General features: G+C 35.5%; 1 protein-coding gene and 1 pseudogene across 2 annotated transcripts; one reads left to right on the top strand and one right to left on the bottom strand.

The window, feature by feature from the left end:
- Positions 1-5,082: 5,082 nt before the first annotated feature.
- On the top strand, positions 5,083-11,553 carry LOC145636237 (transcription factor VOZ1-like). 2 transcript variants are annotated; one of them, XM_081687738.1, is made up of 5 exons: positions 5,083-5,243; positions 6,460-6,720; positions 6,827-6,982; positions 9,486-10,002; positions 10,391-11,553. In XM_081687738.1, the coding sequence occupies exons 2-5, from the start codon at positions 6,493-6,495 to the stop codon at positions 10,942-10,944; spliced, it is 1,455 nt and encodes a 484-aa protein (XP_081543864.1). In that variant the 5' UTR covers positions 5,083-5,243; positions 6,460-6,492; the 3' UTR covers positions 10,945-11,553. The 2 variants fall into 2 exon arrangements, with proteins under 2 accessions (XP_081543864.1, XP_081543865.1); XM_081687739.1 differs by lacking the exon at positions 5,083-5,243 and adding an exon at positions 5,276-5,430.
- An 11,121-nt stretch (positions 11,554-22,674) lies between these two features.
- LOC145635180 (putative pentatricopeptide repeat-containing protein At5g37570 pseudogene) lies at positions 22,675-24,465 on the bottom strand (annotated as a pseudogene).
- Positions 24,466-25,651: the final 1,186 nt, after the last annotated feature.

The following is a 25,651-nucleotide window of genomic DNA, read 5'->3' as shown; positions in this document are numbered from 1 at the left end:
TCTAATTACGAGGCGGTGTGTCGAAGAAAAACAGAGAATAATATGGTTCTGTTTAGTGGGGGGGACTCTTTATTCGTTTCTTATACAGGTTTGCTTGGCCTTGATTATATGATACAAAGGGATGGTTTAGGTTCTTTCTTTTCTTTGGTACAGTTGAATCTGCTGATGAAATGTTTGAAGAAATAGGCTGTTTACAAGTTGATTAGAACCACTTATTAATTAATGATGATAAGCATCAAATTCTTTATTTCGTTGGACCAGAAGTAGGTGATAATTAAGGACATGTATCATATGTTTGCAAATGGATCAGGAATTGATTCTTAAGTTTTTAATGATTTCTTTACTTTCCTATTAGTCAATGTTGACTACTGATAATTATAAATATAATATCGTCTATTACTCGAAAATGTTTTATTTATTTATGTTTAAGATGGAGCAGTTTCCGTAAATAATGTTAAAATAAAAAATAATTCCGTATATATGTTAGTTGTAAAACTATTTCCCGTGATACCGTACACGTAGGATTAGTGTAGGGTTGTAAAATCCGAGGCTATAAACCGCTAATAACAATAACGGATTTTTAAAAAATGTCATTAGCGGTTCATTTATTAAAACCGCTAATGTCATTAGCGGTTTATACTTAAAATACTTAGTAACTTATTAGGCTTAATGTTTAGGTTCTTCAAATAGAACCGCTAATACCATTAGAGGTTCTATTTAAAGATCCTCTAACCATTACAGGTTCTTCAAATAGAACCGCTAATGGTATTAGAGGTTCTTCAAATAGAACCGCTAATACCATTAGAGGTTCTTCAAATAGAACCGCTAATACCATTAGAGGTTCTATTTAAAGAACCTCTAAACATTACAGGTTCTTCAAATAGAAGCTCTAATACCACTAGCGGTTCTAATTTGTGTAGAACTGCAATCTTTATTAGCGGTTTATTAATAGCCAAAAAACGAACGAGCCTACGTAAACGGTATGATGGGAAATATTTTTTAAAGCAACGTACACACGGAATTATTTTTTATTTTAGAATTATTTACGAAAATCGCTCATTTTAGATGGGTAGAAAAAAGAATTTTTAAAATATAATTGATTAATTGAAGGGACAATCTATAGATATTGTTTAATTGCAAAAGTATATGGAAGTAATAATCCAATAACAACCTAGCAAAATGGTCAAGCAATCAAACGAGTGTTTCTTAACTTAAACGAAGTATACAAAAAGATGAGTTAACTACCAATTTACTTTTTCACTTCTTTTTTTGTCAAGTTGTATGCTTGTATCTTGTATGTGTTGTTATCATTCTCATTTAATTTTGGCACTTTTCAAAGAAAACAAGCTAAGTAATTTTGAGCTTGGTAAGCCCCGTTCTTTAGAGGTGTTCTGCTCTGTTTTTAGGGGTGTCTGTTCGGTTTTCGGTTTGGATTTAGTCCAAATCCGATCCAATCCGAAATATAATTCGTTTTTCAATTTTCCAATCCAATCCGATCCGAATTTCTCTCTTGATCCAATCCGAATTAAAATTCGGTTATTTGGATCCGATCCGAAAATCCGAATTATAATACATTATTTTTTAGCGCCTAATACAATTATAAAAATAAAGCTTTACTATAAATAAAAGTCTTCAAAATCATGATTAAAATAAATAGTTCAACGTCAAGTCATTAATTAATTAATACAAAGTCTCTCTAATTTATTTTATGTAGTAGTAAGTATTTGAGCTAAACTTCAAAATATACAGAAATCCATATTTATACAAACTTAATTTTACAATTCGGTTTTCGGTTTGGATTGGATCCAATTAGGGTCAATCCGATCCAATCCGAAAATCCGAATTTCCAAAAAATCTAAATCCGATCCGATCCGATCCGATTTAAAGTTTGGATCCGATCCGAATTGATAATTCGGTTTGGATTGGATTGGATTTCGGTTTTTATCCGAATTATGGACACCCCTATCTGCTTTACTATAATCTGCTCTGTTCTGCTTAATAATAACAACAATAATAATAATAGTAGTAATAATAATAATAATAATAATAATAATAATAATAATAATAATAATAATAATAATAATAATAATAATAATAATAATAATAATAATAATAATAATTACTTGAGTTGCCGGGGTTACTCGAGTTTCTCGGTCAAGGTTACTTGAGTTTCCAGGTAAGGGTTACTCGAGTTTCTCAGTCAGAGGTTACTCGAGTTGTCGGGGTTACTCAAGTTACTCGGTCAAGTAACCCCTGACCGAATTACCCGAGTAACCCTTGACCAAACTCCTTAAATAATCCCTGACCGAGTAACTCAAGTAACCCATGACCGAGTAACCCATCGAGTAACCTCTGACGGAGTAACCCTCGAGTAACCCTTGACCGAGTGACCCCTATTTGAACCCATCAAGTAACCCCTGACCGAGTAAGTCGAGTAACCCCTGATTAGGGATGCTAATTTAATCCGAGTTCGATTCGAATCCAATCCGATTCAAATTCGTTTAAAATTAGTCCGAATCCGAATTCGATAAAATAGATCCGAATCCGAATAGGAGGTGGATCGGACTTGGACCCTACGCAAAGTCCGATGGAGTCCGATCCAAGTCCGAATCCGAGAGTATAATAAGCATATGCTCTATAGCTTGGGACAATTATTTGCTTGTTTTGTAGCAAATTTTTGTTATGTAACTTAGTTTATAATTTAAATATGTTATGTTTACACTTTAATTGGTATGACAATACAAGCAATTATAGGTATATGACATTACAAAAAATAAAAATAAAAAAATAGTCGGGTCATTTCGGAGACCGGATTCGAATTCGAAAATTACGAGTCAGATCGGATTCGGACTCGAATTTTTCGGATTCAGATCTGAGTCCAGGGTCCGTTTACTAAACGGATCGGATTCGGATTTAGCCACATCCAACCTGAATCCGATCCGTTGCCATTCCTACCCCTGATTGAATAACTCGGGTAATCCCTAACAAAAAAACTCAGGTAATTTCTGTCGCACGGTGTGACCTGCTTCACCAAAAAGTTGCCGTAATATCGCCACTTTCAAGGTTTAAAACTTATCTCTGTTTTTTTAGTTGACACGTTTTGAATTTAGCACTATTCACACACTCTTCTTTGACTGTGTTTTGTGCTTCATATATAATGAAAAATGTAGTCATGTGATCTTGTTAGATTCGTCACAATATAGATTTTTAAACTATCAACTTTCATAATTTTTGCTTATTGGTAATTAAAGATATTAAGGGTTGAATTTGTGCATTGGCAAACGCGACTAAAGAAAGGTGTTAACTAAAAAGAAACGAAGGAAGTATATGCGATGATACGGGCTATCGATATAAATGGGTCAGGTATTTGCAATGGATCATGTCTACTACTAGTCAAATATCCATATAGGCCCCCATTACTCTCCACGTGGAGACCTACTTCCGACCACGTGGATACTTGCTACTCACTTGACAAGAGCGCAAATTTTTAGCTGGTCTCGAGACCAGCCATATCTAGTTGGTCCCTCATTGTAAAAATGAACATTTAACATAACAATAATGAACATTTTCATGGCTGATCCTTCATTGTAAAAATGAATATTTAATATAACAAGAATGATTATTTTCTTGCTATAGGATATTATTTCTTACAAAATTAAATATTCATTTTCATACTATCAAACATTCATTCTTATAATATTAATGTTTATTTTCATACTATCAGATGTTCATTCTTATAATATTAATGTTCACAATACTGTATAACAAAAATGAACATTTTTTTGCTATAAGATATTTATTCTTTCAAAATTAAATGTTCATTTTCATACTATATCAGTTGTTCATTCTGATAATATTAATATTCACAATTTGGGAAAATGTTCATTTGCGTAATATCAGACATCCATTCTTATAATATCAGATTTTCATTCTTAATGTTCACAATTTGGAAAAATGTTCATTCTTGTAATATTAGATGTTCATTTTTGTAATATCAGATGTTCTTTCTTATAATATTAATGTTCACAATTTTCATACTATCAAATGTAATTAATTAATCAAAATTGAAAATGTAGATAAAATCAACCAAAATTGCAATGAAATTTGGCAAAATTCCTCCATAATAATCAAATAAAATTGCTACAAAAAGTCTAGCTTGTAATTAAACAATTATGCTACTAGTACAAAGAAAATTGCAAAATTACCGTTTTTTCTAAGGTTGTTTTTCATATTATTGGGATGCTGCTCTACTTTTATCTCAAATATCCATGTTTATGCATGTTATTTTGATCTCTAAGCTTTGTAGTTTGATAGATTATGGTGGTTTTGAGAGGAAATAGAGAGACAAAATGATAGTTAAAGAGAAAAAGTGATGGATAGAGAGAGAAAATGGGTATGACAGCTTTTAAAAATAAAGAATTTATATATTTTTTCTTTTATAAAAGGTTTGTATATGATTTGACAATATGTGACCTGCTGATGTCACGTGCGCATCAGCGAGGGACTATTTATATAGGTGGTCTCGAGACCAGCTATTAGTAACTGTTGGCAAGAGACCATCGTGGACTTGCAAATGGCACTTGCTTAGGGGATTTTTATGAATTCCCCTAGATATCTTACTTCTAAGATATAATATTTTATAATTTACTCTCAAATTACTTTTTAACCATATCAAATCAGTACTAACTTTAGCTACTAAAGCGGTAATTCTCGGATAAAACCCAAAACCCCAAGGACAGCTAATCTACGTTAAATGTAGTTAAGCGGTAAACCATCACTTATCTAGAAAGAAATAAGTTGATCACACCGAAAACAAAACCTTAAACCTTTTAATTTAGATGAAATAACTCCCTTACCAATTGATCTAAATACTCGTTAATACCCTGTCGGTACATTTTGAGAAGTCCCCATTAGCATGACACCAATATTACATTTACATAGTTTCCATTTTCCAATAAAAGAGAAAAACAAGACATTCTATCCTTGAATTCCCATCATTTTACCGCGTTCATACATATTTGTACATGGTTTGTTGGACCCCCGCATTTATACGAGTGCCTAAAGAATCTGTAATTGCCTACAGAATTTTTGCTTTGTAGAGCCCTTCTCTCTCTCTCTCTCTCTACTTAACCCTTCACACACCCTTCTCTCTCTCTCTCTCTCTCCTCTTCCTTCTACTGCCATCTCAGTGCTCAGACTTTCTCGATTCTCAAATTTGGCGATCGACCTCTCATTTATTCTGGGTGAGCATCTACTTTTCATTTTTTTTCAACCCCATGTTTTTTTTTCTTATTATTCTGAAGATTATCACTTGCAATTTTTAATCTTTTTTTGACCCCTTTTCACCCCTTTACATATCTTGTTTGTGTATTGCATCCATATTTGTTGATACCCATTTAGTTTTTTTGAGGTTTTGCATCCTGATTTTCTGTAAGTTTTGTTATCTCTTTGTTTTTATGATGATACTTTAATGTATTTAGTTCCTGATTTATTTTAGACTTTGGTGCTTTTTTTGTCCTTTTGAACCCTAATTCTTAATTGGGTTTATGAGTTTAAGATCATTTATATGGTTGTTGGGAGAATTTGGGTGTGATTGGAGTTGTTTCATTTGATTCTCAAATGGGTTTTGTGTTAGGATCATGTGTGATTGTTGGGGGAAATTTGGGTGTGATTAGAATTGTTTTATTTTATTCTTAATTGGTTTTTGTGCTAAGATCATATGTGTGATTGTTTGGAGAAATTTGGGTGTGATTGCGTTCGTGTTTAAGATCATTTATTGCCTGGAGAATTTCAGGTGTGATTAGTGCTGAAGTGTTGTTTTTGAAGTGAAGTTGAAATCACAATTTGGCTTTTGTTTATGATGATTTATGTGTTTGTTTGGAGAAGTTTCTGTATGATTGGATTGTTCACTGAAGTGGAAATATTGTTTTGGAGGTTCAATTGTGGTGTTTTCTGAGGGTTTAGGATCAGAAGTGATGATGCCATTGGATCTTAGTTTATAAGGGAATGATTTTGTGGGCTTCTGTTTTTTTGATGAATAAACATCTCATGGATTGAGTTTGGTATGGCAACAATAACCAGTATAGTCGTATAGATTCCGCTTCCCAAGAGGGATGTGGGGTGGGGATAAGAGATTGAATTGTGTAGGGTTATTAAACTAAATGATGTCATATGAGAATATTTCACCTGTGAAAGCTGCTTTGTACTGTTCTTAAGAGGGCGTTGTTAGTTGGAAGCTTAGAAGTGGAGGGTACTATTTCCATTTGACAATTTCTGACAAGTTTCATTCTGTCTGAATCAATTGTGTTCTGTTGAATGGATCTGTACTGTATTATTCTCTTATGGCTAAGGCCGCTAAGCATCATTTTATCCATTAGATATGCCATCAAGTGTGAAGCCTTGTGATATTGCATTAATATTACTGACATGATTGAAGTTGTGCTCTTTATTTTGTTGTAGCTACATAGGATCCTTTGAATTTTGAGATTTATAATGAGGAAGGGTTTGAAGAGAAACAGCTGCAAGTCAGCATCACACCAGCTCTTTAAGGATAAAGCAAAGAATCGAGTCGATGATCTTCAGATGATATTTTCAGATCTGCAGTCAGCAAGGAAGGATAGCCGCACACTTGATGCTACAGTTCTTGAAGAGCAGGTCTATCTAATGTTACGTGAATGGAAATCTGAACTTAATGAGCCTTCACCTGCGTCATCTGTACAAGTGAGGATTTCATATATTTGTTTCTTTACTTCCTGTTATTAGTGCTGCATGTTCTATGATGAAGAAAAGGAGTATGGACAATTATGACTAAACTGGCTTCTTGTAGAACGATAGTCTTGGTACATTCTCTTCGGACATCTATCGGCTGTTGCACCTTTGTGATGAAGAAGATGATGCTACAAGTCCATTTGAGCTTCCTCTGCCAAAGTCTGAACCTGATGTTCAAAAGTTTCAAGCTGGAGATGCTATAGGTTTCCAGGAGGTAGTTTACTTCCTCTTTCATATTCATGGTTCTTTATTATGTGGAAACTGAGAAAATTTGCATTTGCATTTTTCTGCCAAATTGTTATGTGGCATGCATTGGTGAGGAACACCTACCTCACCTTGCACATTGTGGAAACTTTAGTCTAAAATATTTTCTAAATGTTGCGTAGGCATTCAGTGTCATATAAAGTCATAGAGATTCGTGTTTGGCACTTCTGGAAATGACACAAGAAATTGCAGGATAGAGGAAAGCTAGGATATATTTGAAAGCAAAAACTTGAATAAAATGGCCCTGCTTTGCACCTAGCTTCTCACCTCTGGTAGAAGAAGTGGGATATGAATAATTAGTATGCCATAGATATTGTCAATCCTTTATGCACCAGGAGGCTTCTCATGAATGTTAGTGAAAGAAGTTGGGATATGATTGAGGGTACATAGTTCAACCTTGTTGAGTTAGCTTTGTCACTTTGTGAATGCTTTAAGTTCATCAGCATGTGATGCATGAATTCTCTTTTTTCATTTCTCAAAAAGAATAATAACTCCCTAGGGCCTAGACAAGGCTCAAAGATCTGAGTTACCTTTGCATTAGAGATCAAATCAGCAAACACCTGGCTTTTGGAAACTCCTCGGCTTTCGTTCTATTCCCTCTATTCTAAAATAAAAGTCTCAATTCACGGTTTCACCCAAAAATCTTGTCCCTAAATAAAAGTCCCATTACATCTTTATCTATTTTTATTCACTTTTAATCAAGTATATATTGTTGTTATGTTTTAATCAGTTATTTATTTATTTTTTAATATTCACCTTTATTTAACCAAACCCCATTGTTGTATTAGAGACGTCAACTTTAGGGTACTCTCCCCATCCCAAATTTTCTGATTGCTTTGGAATTCGTGGTTTTAAATGTTGCGAGCCATGAGAGTTACAGCTGTCAAACAATAGGTGGGAATGGAATTGCTGGTGCATATTTTATTTATTTCTTGATTGACTTTTGCAGTTACCTTCAAGTACATTCCTGTTTTGATCTTTTTTTAGGTTTACCAGGTACAACACATGTTTTGAGTAGAGGACTTCCAATATTTGTTTTGAAATCTAACCAACTCTAAGTTCTTTCTGTTGATCGGAGCCTCATATATGCGAGCTTTGTTATGGATTTATCTGATTACTGGAAACCAAAATAAAGGCCTAATAAACCTTCTTTTCCTTACGGTGTAGTCTCTTTCCTGTACTTCTGGTACCACATGATAACAAATGCTGACTTTTTATGCCAATTAGTGTGTAGGAGAACTTCTTGACTTGTATCACTCCTTTTCTAAGATAATATTATGCAATCTGTGGGACCTTTGCTAGATAGGAAAAAAAAAATGAATGTTCAAGATATGCTATCCTATTCCAAGGAACAAAAAGAAATTGCAAGAAAGTGAACAATATTTTTAGGAATGGAGAAAAGCTGCAAGATATCAACCTCTTATCTTATTTGATTGTAATGGGCTGTTTCCCTTGTCTACCCAATCTGATGCAAGATTAGAGCCTGCTAATGAATCATACCCAGGATGGTGTGATCGGATCCTTTGACACCTATTTGGGCTACTTCACTGATGATTTGTGGGCTTGTGGCATTTGTGAAAACAAAGGAAGATTTTATAGATCTAGATTTTGGATTGAAAGCCCTACTCTTTAATTTGTGGAGAAAATTGATGATATTAAAAGTAATTAATTGAGTTGTGCTATCTTCATGGATTTGCAACCTAAAAGTGGTCTCATTTGCTCCATAAGACGAGTCTCTAGTCACCAGCCTTCGTAGATTCCGTTCCAGGGAGAAAGAGAAGAGATGCTGAAAAAACAGTTGGAATTATATTATTCCAAATTTTCTTTGTGATTCCTTTTTCTTTTTTTCTTTTTGTTTGTTCTAGCTGAAACTTTCATTTTTGGTGTTGTTGTCTTGCTGGAGCAGCCTAAGCTGGGACTTATCTCCTATATTTCCAGAACCTTATGCTTAGTTCATGTCTTCGAATTATAGTTCCCTCATTTTTCTACTTCACCGAAAAGGCAAAAAAATAAAAATAAAAGAATAATTAATAAAAGAGCTACAATGTAAAAAGGAGAACAAAATTGTTGTTATGGCCCATCATTGTGACATTAAGTATTTTTTAATCACTTAGTGTTTTGATTATGAAAACTTCATTGTGGAAACATAACTTGAATTTTCCCGCATTCAAAATTTTAAATTTTGTAAATGGAGTCCTTTGAGTTGTGCCCGTGTCTTAATTTCAGTGATTTTCTTTTCTTTTTGATAAAACCTCTTTCTTTCTTTTTTCTTTTTTTTTTTTAAACAGTCATGTTTTATGATTTTTTTTTTTTTTTTTTTTTTTTAAAAAAAAAAAACTTTCATTATCTGTAGTTGCTCTTAGAACTTGTTGTAAACTGCGACAGTTAAACTAATCTTGTTGAAAATGTTTAGAAATTAATATGGTAATTGACTTTGAAGTTGGCTTTAACAGGGCCCTGAAGTTAAGCCTGGATCACTGGAGCAGAATTTCTCACCAGTTGATCAATGCAAAGGATCTCCTGGATTGCGCAGTTTGACAACGACTAATATGGAAATGGCCAACCAGCTGGATTACAATCAATTTAATCTGCATGTGGACCTTGAGCATCATTATCTTAGTGGATATAATGGTGTTGATGTAAGTGCTCTGTACGCACATCCAATTTCAGGATTTCTGCCAAATGTATGCCCACCACCTGCTGCTTTTTTGGGTCCAAAATGTGCACTATGGGATTGTCCTAGGCCTGCCCAAGGATCAGACTGGTGGTTAGATTACTGCAGTAGCTTCCATGCTACTCTTGCATTGAATGAGGGCCCTCCTGGAATGACTCCGGTCTTACGTCCGGGAGGCATCGGCCTGAAGGATGGCTTGCTTTTTGCTGCTTTGAGTGCGAAAGCACAAGGAAAAGATGTTGGCATTCCGGAATGTGAGGGGGCAGCAACTGCAAAGTCACCTTGGAACGCCCCTGGTAAGTTTCTGTTACATGCTTATCAACTTGTTACCCCATTTTCCTACAAGTGTCAAAGTTTCCCGTTGTAGAAATTACATTTGCTACTGTAAGATTCAACAAAATTATTTCCCCAAATTACCTTTATGGTAACGCTCTACTCTACTTCATAATTGGGCACATTTGTCAATGTTCAACAAAATTGTTCCCCGAAAATAACCCTTCAGATCACATTCTACTTACTTTGTTAATGGTTGATAGCCTTTATCAATCACTAAGAGTTGTGTGATAATCTTAGTGGGACGGCATGTTGTTCCTTTTTGTTTTCTTGGATTTGTTATAATCTTTCCGTTTCCCATTTGCACATTTGCTATGTGTTCATTTAGTATATTTTTCCATATTATTGCAGAACTTTTTGATCTCTCAGTTCTTGAGGGGGAGACTATTAGGGAGTGGCTCTTCTTTGACAAACCTCGAAGAGCATTTGAGAGTGGAAACAGAAAGCAGAGATCATTACCAGATTACAGTGGCCGAGGGTGGCATGAGTCGAGAAAGCAAGTTATGGATGAGTTCAGTGGGCTGAAAAGATCTTATTATATGGATCCTCAACCACTGAACAACTATGAATGGCATCTCTATGAGTACGAGATCAACAAGTGTGATGTGTGTGCACTGTATAGATTGGAACTCAAGTTGGTGGATCGTAAGAAAACTCCTAGAGGAAAAACAGCAAATGATACTGTTTCTGAGCTCCAAAAGCAGATGGGTAGACTTACTGCTGAGTTTCCGCTTGATAACAGGCGTCCACTTAAAGGAAGGGCCAAGTTTAACAGCAAAGATGGTGTTGGAAATATCCGCTCTGATCCCAATCAATTGATCAGTGGAGATAAATCATTTGATCATGGAGTTGGCCCGCCATATGGCTATCTTGTGGAGAATATAGGTGATTACTACCTGAAATAGTGAGAGAGAGCAACAATCTCAGACATGTCTAGTTGGCGGGTTTAGTTCATCTACTGACAGTTCCATATTAGGTTTTGATCATCTCCAATAACATTGGTGAGATTCTCATTTTTTAAATCTGAGGTTCTTGTATATAATTTATCGTGGTTTTTAGCTTAAACAAAGACAATGGCTTCTGTCATTGTTGGAGTATATCTGACAAGTGAAGAGGGGTTACAAACAGCTTAAAAATCGCTTCTATTTACTTCTATAGTGAAGGGGTATCACATTTGGTAGGGTGGCTGTACATTCTAATGCTGGTTTCTACATGATTTGGAGACTGCTCGTCGGATGCTTTTAATGTCCTACATAAATTATGTAATAGCTTCTGTTGCACTTCATTTTCTGCTATGAGATGAGATACATGTCAACTCTCAATCGTTGTCATCATCTCCCACATCTATGTAAACAACTTATCATGTCATTTATGACAAGTAATCCTTGATATTTTGTTGTAATTTCAGATATTGAAGATGCCAATTACATTCCTTAATTAGTGACAGGAAATAATTGGATACTTATATCTGGATACTTGATTTGTTGTTTTAGTGAAAATGACTCTTAAAATGAGCTAAATGTGCACAATATCCCAGCACATCTAAATCTGGCTGTTTTATCCATTTTATTTCAGAAGAAAGTGACTTAGGGTGAAAGTTACTTGAATTAAATTAAATCAAATCCAAATTCATTCTATCTGGATTAATTACTACTACTAATAGAAATTCAAATTATTTATTTATTTTTTTTTTCAAATTTTTAATTTTTGAATTGGATTATGGATGTTTGGATCCTTAAAACTGAACTGTTCAAATTTGTATGGTCAAATTATCCTCCTAAAAGATTGAAAATGTTGGTGTTATATCTTTGACCTACTTTAAGCTTAAAGGTCAACTGTCAATGTTTGAGCTTATAATGCCATAAAAATAAATTTGTTACACATACATGAAATCTCGCAAAGCTTTTTCCGTTTGGTTATGAACAACTGTGGGTAAATCATTGTCCTTGTGAGATTTTCCCTAATGTTTTGATGGACTCTATGACCTTGAATTAATTTAATTAGCTTCCGGTTGTTTTTTAAAAAAAATGTAAAACTTTTATTATAATGGAATCATATCAAATTTGAGTTAATGGCATTTCAGATTGAATTGGATTTAAAATCCTAAAACCAAATTTAAATTCAGAACGATTGAAATCAACTAACAAGCGTGGTCGGTGCAATCACTACTGATACAAAAGGCACTAAATTTCCATTCTCGTGAGTGACCATCATTAGTGGGTGGATGACTTTTGAAAAAAGTCTCCTGACTTGAAATCATCCAAAGTCGCATTAGTAACACTCAGTTTTCAATCTGCTGGAATTGCAGATACTGAGGCCCATTTGCCTGTACATCATCTGAAGCAACATAGCCGATTCTGCAAGCACCATATATTCTGGCAGGTACCTTCTGAATGATATCAGTATCTGCAATCAATTGCATAATAACAAATGCTGTCAATTACTATGCACCAAACCAACCAATAACATCTGAGTGAATGCAGCAGTAGTACTAGCAATGCAAACAAGATCAGCAGACAGAACCATACTCTTTCCGTCAAAAATATGACACATTTTACAGCCGTTGAATCACTTCTATCTTTCTCCTTATGGCTAAATATATTTATGGACATACTGGGACTTGTGTTCACTTTTGGAGTTTTGGTTCATGTAGTCGACCCCAACCTTAAAACACATGACCAAACATTCCATTTTCATCTTCCAACTGTCACATTACTTTCGGTAGCTTACCACATACTAAAAGCCCAAATCATTAGAAGTATGTTCTATGCAGAAGCCAAGACAGTGTTTTAAACCATTTTTCCTATGACTAGGGCAGCCAACGCACGCAGGCTAGCCCTTTCGACTTAATTTTTTTTGGCTTGTGTTTGAACTTCACATGGAGTTAATTACACATGATTTAATAATTCTCAAAAGTTAACAAATAAGTACAAAATGAAATCTGACTAAATGCTTCTAAGAATTTAGCTTTGCTAGCTCCACTTGTAGCCTCTTTGTCCACCCTTGATAATTCCCTTGAATCCCTTCTTGCTTTCTTCCCCTTTTCACCATAGTCATTTTGGCTTCCTTTCTTCCTAGTACATCTAATTCGGCACAATCATATTAATTTCATTAGGCTCAGTGTCCTTGAAACACAATTATGAGGAAGTCGTTAATTTTAACCTTCACAAAATAAAGTAAAAAAATGCCCACAAAAAGCAACAACCTTTCGTTGTCCAGTGACTAATGTTGTCATGTAAAACCATAACCGCCATTAAAATATTAAATATAAAAAAATTTAAACTTTATTATTCTATTCTCCATTTAATTTTAATTAATTGATGGGTTTTTCAAATTCATCTATCCAATGGAGTCACCAAGCTAAGATAGAATTGCTAGGAAGATTGTGAGATAGAACAAGAAAAGGCAAATTACCAAATTCATCATTCTTCTTATTATAATTCACTATTCAACTTTCGGGCAATTAATCTCATTTTCATGTACCTACATTCGATTAATACTCCACATCCTTGCTAAAGCCCCTCATTTACCTCCTCTTAAAATATTACAATACAATTGCAAATGAGCTAACAATACCACTTAAATCTGATAATACGTATTATAGTTTGAAATTAATAGTAAATAGAAACTTATATATGATAATCAACTCAATCTAAAGCTCTTAAAATTATACTAATTCATACTACAATAGCAAGGGTGAAACTTTAAAAAGCATATAAATTTTTTTAATTATATGACCAATTGGAAACTTATTTAACTAATTCATCAACTAAACAAATGAGATGTGCAAAGACAACAAAATTATAAGGCGAAAACATAGATTCAATGACAGTGAAGCCTCTTTCACAGAGAATCAACAACGGTATGAAGTAATACGAAGTACAGGTAATTTACAATATATTATTTAATATTACTTTCCTTTTCATATTAGTATAACAAAAAAAAGAAGAGCATAATCAAAGGATAACAAAACAGCAAAATCAAACTAATCTATCTCCAATAAAAAGGGCAAACATTGACCGCAAATGGGTCCTTCCATGCCATTTCTTCTTTTTTTCGCTATTTCTTGGATTATTTTTTTGGTATTGTCAGTTTTTCTTAGCCCCAATTTGATTTTAATTGTTCTTGATTCCCCATTTGATTTTAATTATTCAGGGGCGGAACCAGGATATAAACAAGGCGGGGACCAAAGAAGAACAAATACTAATAATACCGAAATCATATTATAATTACAACCAATATTCTCAAAAAGTTTCCACACTTAAACTTCTAAGAAATTATAGCAAAATTAAAGGAATATACTTAACAATAAACTTTTGAAAAATTCCGCATATAAACATACCTTTATAAACTTCATTTGAGCCGTGCTCGCCTCTCTTTCATCATGTAAAAGGTATCAATGATGGAATCTTCACTAAGTGTCTCTGCGATCTCCTTTTCAATATACACCACCAAGTAGTCCCTCAAAAAATTGTCTTCCATTTTACTTCGAAGGTTTGTTTTCACAATCTTCATTGCTGAAAAAGCTCTCTCAGTTGTTGCGGTGGATGCAGGGAGAGTTAATACAAGGCGAATTAACCTATCAACAAGAGGATACAATTTATAATTCTCTCTCTTTTTTTGGGAGCAAAATAAGATGTAATAGTCCTCTTTGTTACCATTCTTCAAATCTAAATGAAAGAAAATTACAATAATTCAGTAAATAAGCAAAATCAAATTTCTTGCAATTTTTAATAAAAATTAAAACCTAGAATTTCAACTCTTAAAATTAACATAACCTCAATATATATGATTATAACTGTGCAATTAACATTAAATTCAACATCAGAAATAAGGGGAAAAAAAAAGTTCACAATCAATTTACCTGAAATAGCTTGAATAATGTTGAAATTGAACAATTGAAGAGAAGAGGAAGAGTCGCCGCAAGTAGATGAACTGATGAAGGCCTAACTGAAACTTTTGGGTTTTTTTGTTTTACATTAGAAAAGCGATTTCTGTTTTCCACCCTTTGTTTTGTTTTTTTTTTTTTTTAATTATTATTATGTTTAGCTTATACAAGAAGCTACTTGTAGTTGGATATCTCGTATAATGAGATTAGGAAAGGTAGTAGTCAACTTTCTTTATTTTTATTATTTTATTTTATTAATTTTATTAATAGGACAACAAAAGGCCCCACTACATTTCATATACAAGTAGTAGTACACGGTGTCTTTTAGGAAACTTTAGTTTAATTAATTTTTTTTTTAAATTGTTGAGGGAGACCACACATACATATCCTACTATAATATACTATACTTTCTAATGTGTAGCATTATAGTTGAGGGGGACCAAGGCCCCCTTTGGCCCCCATGATGTTCCGCCATTTATTCTTATGTAATTTTGTGGTTGTGGAATTAAGTACTTCAATGGAGATGGTGAATAGAGATAGAGAAGAAATAGAAAGTAATTAAAATGTTCAAGTGTAATAAGTTTTTCAAGGAAGGTGAACAGAGAAAGAAGAAAGAAAGCTCAAAACTCATAAATGGTTAAGGAATTGTACGTACGATTTCCCAATGAGAAAGTGTAAGAAAAATTACAAAGTTATATATGGGGGTAAGAAGGTACAGACATTTTGAGGGATATAATGGTCCGTGCACTATTCATAAGAGTAATCTCCTACTTTTTATATGGTAAGGATAAGGAAATTAGATTTTGTAATCACAGACGATTTCTATTCGAGTTTCCTCTGGCACATGACAAATTGAGGAGCACAATACCCTACGGTCTATCATATATACACAGCTTTGTCTATATGAGAGATGCTTTGTTCCCAGTCATTATTTAAGTATACGAACAAGTGGTCATTAGGAAACAAACAGTCATTCAGGATGTAATCAGCAATAAAAACAATGAATCATGCTGTCTCTTCCAAAAAATTAGCAATGTTTGGAAAATGTCAACATAAAATGGTGAAACAAATTGAAAAAGTTCAAAGATCAAAATATTTAGCATTGTAATTTTTTTTAATATATTAATGGTGGTTATATAAACTCGAGGGAGAGAACAAACCTTGGCACTGTTGGAACATTTATGGAATAAATGGAGCTTATGTATCATATATGAAGTTTATATTATGCTAGGAGTTGAGGAGGATTAGTATAATGATTATACTTAGAGGTATAGCAAAGCAAGATATATAAAAGTGACAAAACAAGGCAAATTTGACGAATTTGTGCTTCGCCCTGGCTGCTAGGGCAATCTTGCCTTGTAGGGCGAGCACGAGTAAAAATTGTCAATTATCTCAATTTCATTGAGATGTTGCTTGCGCCCGGTAAGGCTCAATTGCCCGGTCTACCAGGGCGAAGGGAGTTTGTCAGTTTTTACATGTTTTACAAAAGTGTTGCTCGTGCTCGGTAGGCCGGGCTCCATTGCCCGGTTTGACCGGGCAAAGTTTAGAAATGACGGTTTTGACAGTTTTTTGAACGATTTGCTTTGTGAACGGATATATCCGTTGGAATTAAAACTGCTCTTCATATAAACTCTATAAATAGGAGTTTATATGACATATATGAGGGATGAGATTAGAATTACATATCATTCTTGCTTAATTTGAGAGAAAATCTGCAGTAATTTTCTTAGAGTGAAAACAAACACATTTCTACTCAAACTTTGTTGAATTAGTTTTGTAAGAACAAGCAAAACTAATTGGTTTTTCATTGTATCCCAATAGTGTTATCGTGTAACTCGATTGTTCCAAAGAGAGTCGATAAATAACTATTAGGAAAGCGTTTACCACGTGCCTTGAAGAATTTATCCGGTCTCTTTGAACATCAATTTTCATTGATATTTCTAACAGGCACATGTGATAGTACATACTTTGCGCTACTGTCTCTTAGACTCACATGCAAGTTCCAGAATGTCTTCCACACAGCAGGACTATTGGGATATATTTTAGGAAACAAGATAATTGTGAAATTGTGAAAATATATCCTAGAGAATATTGTGAACTATTTTAGGTTATTTGGTCTTGCCCTCCAAGTATACCTAATATATAAATATTGTATGTGGCCAATGTGATTAATGAGAAATACAGAGAAATATTCTTGAGATTAATTTAACATGGCATCAGAGCTTAGGTTTGATCTAAAATTTATTTTTTTTTCGACGAATTGATCGCACGAAATTTACATAATTTTGTGAAATCGTGAGGAGTGTGAGAGTTCACATTATTTTTTTTTTTGATCGGAACAACGTTTCGGATCCTTTCCTTGAGGCATCCTACTGTTTGTGGGATCATTTTTTGAGTGACAATTTTCTTATAATTGTGAGAGTTCACAAATACACATATTGGGAGTGGTGATTGAGATTGAGGGAATACATATTAAAATTGTTCATGTATTTATTTGTGAGTTAGTGAGGGTTCACAAAGTCAATTATTTAATATACTTCTTTGCTTGTGACGATTTGTGACAACTTTTATCAGTGACGATTTGTGACAATTTTTGTCAGTGAGGTTTCTTTGTGATTTTAATCACTTAGAGGAATATTGTGATCAGTTGTGTGATGGCTACTTCTCGGCTCTTGCAAGGGGCTGCTGTTACCACCTCAGATGGGGCAGCCCTTGTAGGGGTCACAACGGCTCAAATACAGCAACTACTTGATCATTTAAACTCTATTCAGCCCAAGCTTCCCGGTAAACATGATTTGGGTTGGATTATAGACATCGGTGCCTCAAACCATGTGACTTGTGATCTTTCTCTTTTGAGAAATGTGACGAATGTGAGCCATTATCCGGTGGAATTGCCGAAGGGAATTATGCCAATGCTTCCAAAATTGGATTGGTTATATTGCAAGGGGGCTTGACTATTAATAATGTTCTTTATGTGCCTCAATTGAATTGCAATTTAATTTCGACAACTCAATTATGTGATGAATCAAATTGTGTCATGCAATTCACTAATAAACTTTGTGTTATACAGGACCTACCGACGAGGAAGGTGATTGGAGCGGGTGAACGAGTGGATGGACTATACTATTTTCGGGGTGTTCCTATGGTGAAGGCTTTGAAGATAGATGGGGATCAATTGACAGAGTTGTGGCATCAACGTATGGTGCATCCTTCGGGAAAGGTTCTTCAACAACTTCCTTTTGTGAGTCTTAGTAGCAATAAATTTAAAACATGTGATATATGTCCTCGGGCAAAACATCATCGGAGTAGTATCCCTTTGAGTCAAAATAAAGCTAGTCGAATTTTTGAATTTGTTCACTTAGATTTATGGGGGCCTTACAAGACATCTTTGACTTGTGGTGCTCATTATTTCTTAACTTTAGTAGATGATTATTCTAGAGGTGTGTGGACTTATTTATTAAGAAATAAAACGGAAGTTGAATACATGTTTCTTAATTTTGTTGCTATTGTACGACGACAATTTTCTCAAGAGATTAAAGTGGTTCGTAGTGATAATGGAACATAATTTAATTCCTTGAAAAATTATTTCTTTAAAAATGGGATATATTTTGAGACCTCTTGTGTGGGCACACCTCAACAAAATGGGCGTGTTAAGAGAAAACATCAACATATCTTGAATGTGGCTAGAGCTTTAAGGTTTCAAGCAAATTTGCCTTTGAAATTTTGGGGTGAGTGTGTGCAAGCGGCATGTCATTTAATAAATAAAACTCCTTCTCAATTGCTTGGTTATAAAACCCCCTGTGAAATATTATTTGGCAAACAACCTTCATATGAGAATATTAGGGTGTGTGGGTGCTTATGCTATGCGTATAATCAACGGAGTAAAGGTGACAAATTTGCTAGCCGTAGTCGGAAATGTGTGTTTATTGGGTACCCATTCGGGAAAAGGGGTGGAGAGCTTATGACTTAGAAACCAAAGAAACATTTGTTTCGAGAGATGTGAAGTTCCTTGAACATAAATTTCCTTTTTTAACACCCAATAATTCCCCAAACACGTTGCCTACCCACTTGTTTGATGAGATTGAAGGGGGGAGTGAGGATGAATTGTGTATGACTGATGGTGTGCAAGATAGGGGCTTGGAGGTAGAGAGGGAGTTCATGGATGAAAAGGAGTGCGAGGTGGGAGAGGAGACTTGGGCAGTGAGCTCCGCACTCCACCCGCGGCAGGAGGCAACAGACCGCAGCCAGGCGGCGGAGGACACTATTAGGGCTACTGATCAGCCCACAGGTTCTCCAGCAGGGCGCTGGTGGGGTTGCTACCTCCGAAGAGGTGCAGGGGGGTCTGACCAGCACGATCAGCAGAGCAGTAGCGCAACAGCAGCTCCGCAAAACAGTAGTTCGACAGTAGGGGGATGTAACTTTGGGCAGAGGTTTGAGAACAAAAATTCCCTCACTGAAGTTCCGTGACTTCGTGACTCATACAATCCGAAATAGTAGTCCATATGCGCTTCCTCAACGTTCACCTGTGACATCGCTTTCCTCAGGTACTGTCTACCCTATAACACTTTTTATTGATTCTCATCGGTTTTCTATGAAACATTAAACATATATTGCTGCTATTACAGGAGGAAATTAACCCAAAAGTTTCAGGGAGGCCATGAAACACGAGGGTTGGAGAAAGGCTATGGCAGATGAGATAAAGGCACTAGAAGACCAGGGCACTTGGGTGCTAGAGAAATTACCACCGAGTAAAAAGGCACTCGGAAGCAAGTGGGTGTACAAAGAGAAATATGATGAGCACGGAAACTTGCAGAGGTTGAAAGCGAGATTAGTCATCTTTGGCAATCATCAGGTTGAAGGATTAGACTACAATGAGACTTTTGCTCCGGTTGCAAAAAATGGTGACAGTTCGAACATTTCTTACAGTAGCGGCGGTGAAAATTTGGGAAGTTCATCAAATGGACGTTCATAATGCGTTCCTTCATGGTGATTTGGAAGAAGAGGTATATATGAAAATTCCCCCTGATTTTGAGAAAAATAACTCTGACAAAGTTTGCAGGATGAAGAAATCATTGTACGGGCTTAAACAAGCTCCGAGATGCAGTTTGCAAAGCTAGCTACAGCTTTGAAAAATTATGCCTTTAAACAGTCATATTATGATTATTCATTATTTACCCTGACAAAGGGTAAAATGAGCTCAATGTGTTAGTATATGTCGATGATTTAATTGTAGCAGGCAACGATAAAACTGCTATGATTTTAAATCTATCATATCTGGGAAATTGTTTCAAGATGAAAGATCTTGGATTTTTGAAATACTTTTTGGGGCTAGAGGTAGCCCGGAATAAACAGGGAATTTTTATTTGCCAGAGGAAGTATGCGTTGGATATCATTACTGAGGCAGGTTTACTAGATGTTAAGCCTGCAGAGTTCCCTATGGAGCAAAATCACAGGTTGGCTTTAGCTCAGGGAGAGTTATTTCATGATGTGGAGAAATATCATCGTCTTATAGGCCGACTGATTTATTTATCTGTTACAAGACCGGATTTAGCATATTCAGTTCATATATTATCACAATTTATGCAAAATCCCAGGATTGATCATTGGGAAGCAGCTCTGCGAGTTGTTAGATATTTAAAAAAGAGTCCGGGACAGGGAATTTTATTGAGATCTGACAGTGCTTTACAGTTGGAAGGTTGGTGTGATTCAGATTGGGCAGGTTGTCCTCTCTCCCGACGTTCCTTGAGTGGTTGGTTTGTGCTTCTTGGTTTGTCCCCCAGTATCGTGGAAAACCAAGAAGCAACCTACGGTTGCTATTTCTTCATCGGAAGCAGAATATCGTTGTATGAATGCAACGACATGCGAATTAAAGTGGTTGAAACGACTTCTTGGTGACTTAGGAGTTAAACATGAGAATGGGATGCACCTTTATTGTGATAGTCAGTCAGCGTTATATATTGCGCAGAATCCAGTGTTTCATGAACGAACAAAACATATTGAATCAGATTGTCATTTTGTTCGGGATGCGATAACAGATGGGACAATTATACTTTCGTATGTTCCTACGACGGTACAGTTGGCAGACATATTTACAAAGGCTTTGGGAAAAGCTAAGTTCAAGTTTTTTCTTCGCAAGTTGGGCATTTGTGACCCGTATGCTCCAACTTGAGGGGGTATTGGGATATATTTTAGGAAACAAGATAATTGTGAAAATATATCCTAGAGAATATTGTGAACTATTTTAGGTTGTTTGATCTTGCCCTCCAAGTATACCTAATATATAAATATTGTATGTGGGCATTGTGATTAATGAGAAATACAGAGAAATATTCTTGAGATTAATTTAACAAGGATTAATGCTCCATAACAATAGGTGACAAAGGTCACCTGTTATGGGTTACAGAGTTTCAGCATACCCAGTCCTATGCCTAGGAGTGGCACTTTGTGCATAACCACATTTTAAAAAGGGAGCAAAAATCCTTTCAGTGAGCAATTAGTGGACTTCGATATAACGACAAAAACTGAGTTAAGCACACAATTAGGTACTCAATTCTTAAAAATTTCACCTTTTAGGTACTCAATTATTTTTATTTTGCTTTTGGGTACTGAGTTAAGAATTCAGGTGAAAAAAAATTAAATCAACCAAAGAATTGAGTACCTTGGGTTAAAGAATTTAGTACCCTTGGTTAAGTATGTGGGCCCCACCCGATTAAAAAATTCGCGGGTCAACCCATTTTTTTCCCTTTCTATTTCTTTATTCCCCTTTTTGCGAGTTAATTTTTTCCCTTTTCTGGAAATTTGCTGCGCACTCCACTGTCGAAGAACAATGACACCAGAAGCTTTCTTTGTGCTCGAATCTGGTGAAAACGACACCAAAAGCCGCCATTTTTTTGAGGTAAGCTCAATTTCTCATCATTTATGTGTGAATTTGATATAAATTTTGGAATTTTTGCCCCTTCAATTGGTGCTTGTAATGCAGAAGATCATGCCATGTTTTTTGGCCTCAAATATGCGTATGATGCTGGGCTTAGGAGATTGAAGGCCTCTTCGAATTGCCTTCATCTAATCAACTTGCTGCTGTCTGTTTGATGTTCTAAGCATGGCTAGTTTGTTTGATGTTTGTTGCTTTTCTTTTCAGTCTAGAACTTGTAATAAGGTAGCTGTGGATGATATTCTAAGCAAAACTTTCCCTCAATTTGATTGAGGAGCAGCTGTGGATGGAGGACTGCCCATCTGTTTCTTTTAATCGAATGCCTGCAGGTTTACACTAAGAAAATTTTTTGATGAATTTTCTTGCTGTTTTTGATGAATTTTCTGTCAGGTTCATGCCTCTTTAAATAGAGAAACCAACGACTAGTTTCTTAGTCTAATTTAATACAATTTTTTTTTATAAATATTAATTTTTTAATCAGGTGGGGCCCACATACTTAACCAAGGGTACTAAATTCTTTAACCCAAGGTACTCAATTCTTTGGTTGATTTATTTTTTTTGGCCTGAATTCTTAACTCAGTTCCCAAAAGAAAAGTAAAAATAATTGAGTACCTAAAAGGTGAATTTTAAAAGAATTGAGTACCTAATTGTGTGCTTAACTCACAAAAACTTTGATGAAAAACTAGGGTATTATATAATGTTGCAAAATCCAACAAGGGAATGTCTCCTGCTGTGGTCGAGGTCTAAGAAGTACCCAGCTACGACTAGGGTACCAATAACCTTTGATGAAAAACTAGGGTACCAATAACCTTTTGACCCTAAACCCAACTACGACCAAGAATTTTATTCAGTCCCCGATCAACCATTTGGTTCCTTACATTAGAAACATCTAACCAACGATCTGCTGCTGCATAGACATTGGATAACAAAACAAAATTTCCTGCATTATGAGGCTCAAGTTCAACTAGTCGATTGGCTACTACTTCAGCCAATTCAGTATCACAATGTAATCTACATGCCCCAAGAAGTGCTCCCCAACATTCAGCATGGGCCTCAATTGGTAATGACTTAAGAAGGTCATAGGCTGCTTCTAAGTGGCCAGATCGACCTAGAAGATCAATCATGCAAGCATAATGGTCAGGCGAGGGGGTAATTGAATATTTACTCATCATATTAAATAAGCAGTAACCTTCCTCCACCAGTGCCGCATGGCTGCAGGCTGTCAGGATGACAGTGAAGGCAACATCATCAGGTGTTATCCCTTCAGAAAGCATGTTATAGAATAATTTAACAGCCTCTGCTCCTTGACCATGAAGAGCATGGCCTTGAATCATGGAGCAGTATGAGACTAAATCCCGTTTAGGCATATTATCAAACAAACCCCTTGCTCTCTCCATGTTACCGCATTTAGCATTCATATCTACTAATGCTGCAACAACATGTGTACGTTGGAGATCAAACGAGCTTCGGTTCATGTATGAATCAATCTCATTAGCAAGTTTCATATTCCCTACTTGCGCACAAGCGGACATTACACTCACCATTATATGTTCATCTGGCCTAGTATTGCTCAACTTCATATCTAGAAAAGACTTCACAGCCTCATAAGGAAGCCCATTCTGAGCATACCCTGATATCAAAGCTGACCATAGGACAAGATCCTTTACTAAGCACTGCTCAAAGAAGAAGTTCGCGGAGGACATGTCGCCGCATTTAGCATACCCATCAATCATCATCGTGTAGGAAACCACATTCTTGAAAGGCAATTCATCAAACAACTTCCTAGCACTATCTAACTGTCCAAGCTTTACATACCCACTTATCATGGCATTCCACGAAACCTGATTTCTCTTGGGCATTACATCAAACACTCTCCGTGCATTAACCAAATCCTCAGAATTAACATACCCAACAAGCAAACTAGTCCAAGAAACCACATTTCTCACAGACATTTCATCAAACACTTTCTGGGCATCCCTAATCAACCTACATTTCCCATATAAATCAACCAAACTCGAACCCACAAACACATCCTCCTCAACCCCATATTTAATCAACAACCCATGAATCCCAACCCCAACAAAAGCATCCAATTCATTCGCACAACACTTCATCAATGGCGGGAAAGTGTACTTATCTGGAGCACCTTCAGAAGAAGCTCTCATGGCGGAAAACACAGAAAGAGAAGATGACAAAAAAGTGTAATTACAGTGACCCTTTAACAGGGAGTTCCAAAGACAAGTGTTGGCGCATGAAACAGAGTTGAACACAGTGGTTGCATACTGGAGGAGAGAGAAAGATGTACAACAGCGTGAAACGAAGTTGGAAATCAAGTAATTGTCATGTTCAAGACCCTTTCGAATGATTTGAACATGGATTTGCTGGAAGCATCGAAGAGTGTTGCAGGATTTCAAAAGGGTGATTATTGGGGGAGATGATGCAGGTAATTGATGCTTCATTGATTGTTTTGAAATTCGATGTCTTGGGCATTTTCTCAACGGATGTTTGTCACTGCAGTTGTTTGAATTTGCTCATTTTTTGTTGTTGTTGTTGTTCTACGAGTCTTCAGTTTGCTCCATGAGAATGATGAGTAGAAACACTAGAAACTGAAACTGATGATGTCTTCAAAAGGGCTTTTTGCTGAGAAATTCCAAATTGGCGAGTATAAGGCCTATTTTCATACGATTATTTTCAGTTCAGTTCAGCTCATCTCAGCTCAGTTCAGCTCCTAATTTTCTTATCTTATAAAATATTCATTTCGCTCCAGTTCAGTTCAGTTCAGCTGATTTCAATCTATGAGAAAGACCCTAAATGTATAAGAGCATCCACAATGGTGGGGAGCACCCTCCCCACAACTCTCTCTCTCTCCTCCATTTGAGCTACCTCACCATTGTAAGAGGTGACTCATGGGTTACCCATTTGATGGGGATGCCCTCTCTGGCAAGTCACCAAATGTCTCGGCCCACGCGAAAAAGAACACTGCGTTTTATATTTTTTTGCCAGTTATTGTAAAAAATAGTACCGTTTTGGCTGTTTTAAAAATAAAAAAAAAATTAAAAAAAAAACTGAAATTTCTGACGCGCGTTAGGGAGGACGCGGTCCACCAGATTTTCGGCAAGTGTCCACTTACTTTTGTCTTGATTTTATAGTTGTTGGAGCTTATTTTTTCAAGTAATTTTTATCTCTTAAAAAACTTTCAACGGTAATAAAAAAAAAAATCTGCTCTGAATTTATGAAAAAAAAAAAAAAAAATTACCAACGGCTTTCTTATATTTTTGCCTATAAAAAGAGACCAATATTGCCTATGTTATTCACACTTAAATTTTTTATCATCCCTCTACTAACTCACAAAAGCTAAGTTATATATTATCTAAACCCAAAAAAATAATAGTAGTTCTAATTATGGATCCTAATATTCCAAATAATCAAGGAAATAATTTCTACTCCCCACAAAACCCAAATAACCCAAATAATCCAAATTACCAAATTAGTTCCAATTCTCCAAATTTTCAAGCTAATCTCCACTTTGATCCAAATGGTCTTGCTAATCCAAATGTTCAAAGAATGTTATATTATAACATTCCTAACCGACCAATTATAAATCTTAATCAGCAGTTTCCTAACCAGTTTCAACAACAATTTCCTAACCAATTCCAACAACAATTCATGAATCAAATTCTCCAAAAATTTTCTTCTGGTTTAATGTTCTCAATGTCTCAACACGTTGGAAACCAAGTGGAGAATAGTCCAACAACTCCCGGGGGAGATGGAAGTAGCAACAAAACTCCTCCTG

Source organism: Chenopodium album, chromosome 6 (assembly GCF_948465745.1).
Source record: "Chenopodium album chromosome 6, dcCheAlbu1.1, whole genome shotgun sequence".
Taxonomy (NCBI): domain Eukaryota; kingdom Viridiplantae; phylum Streptophyta; class Magnoliopsida; order Caryophyllales; family Amaranthaceae; genus Chenopodium; species Chenopodium album.
This window is presented reverse-complemented; position numbering and strand designations above follow the sequence as displayed.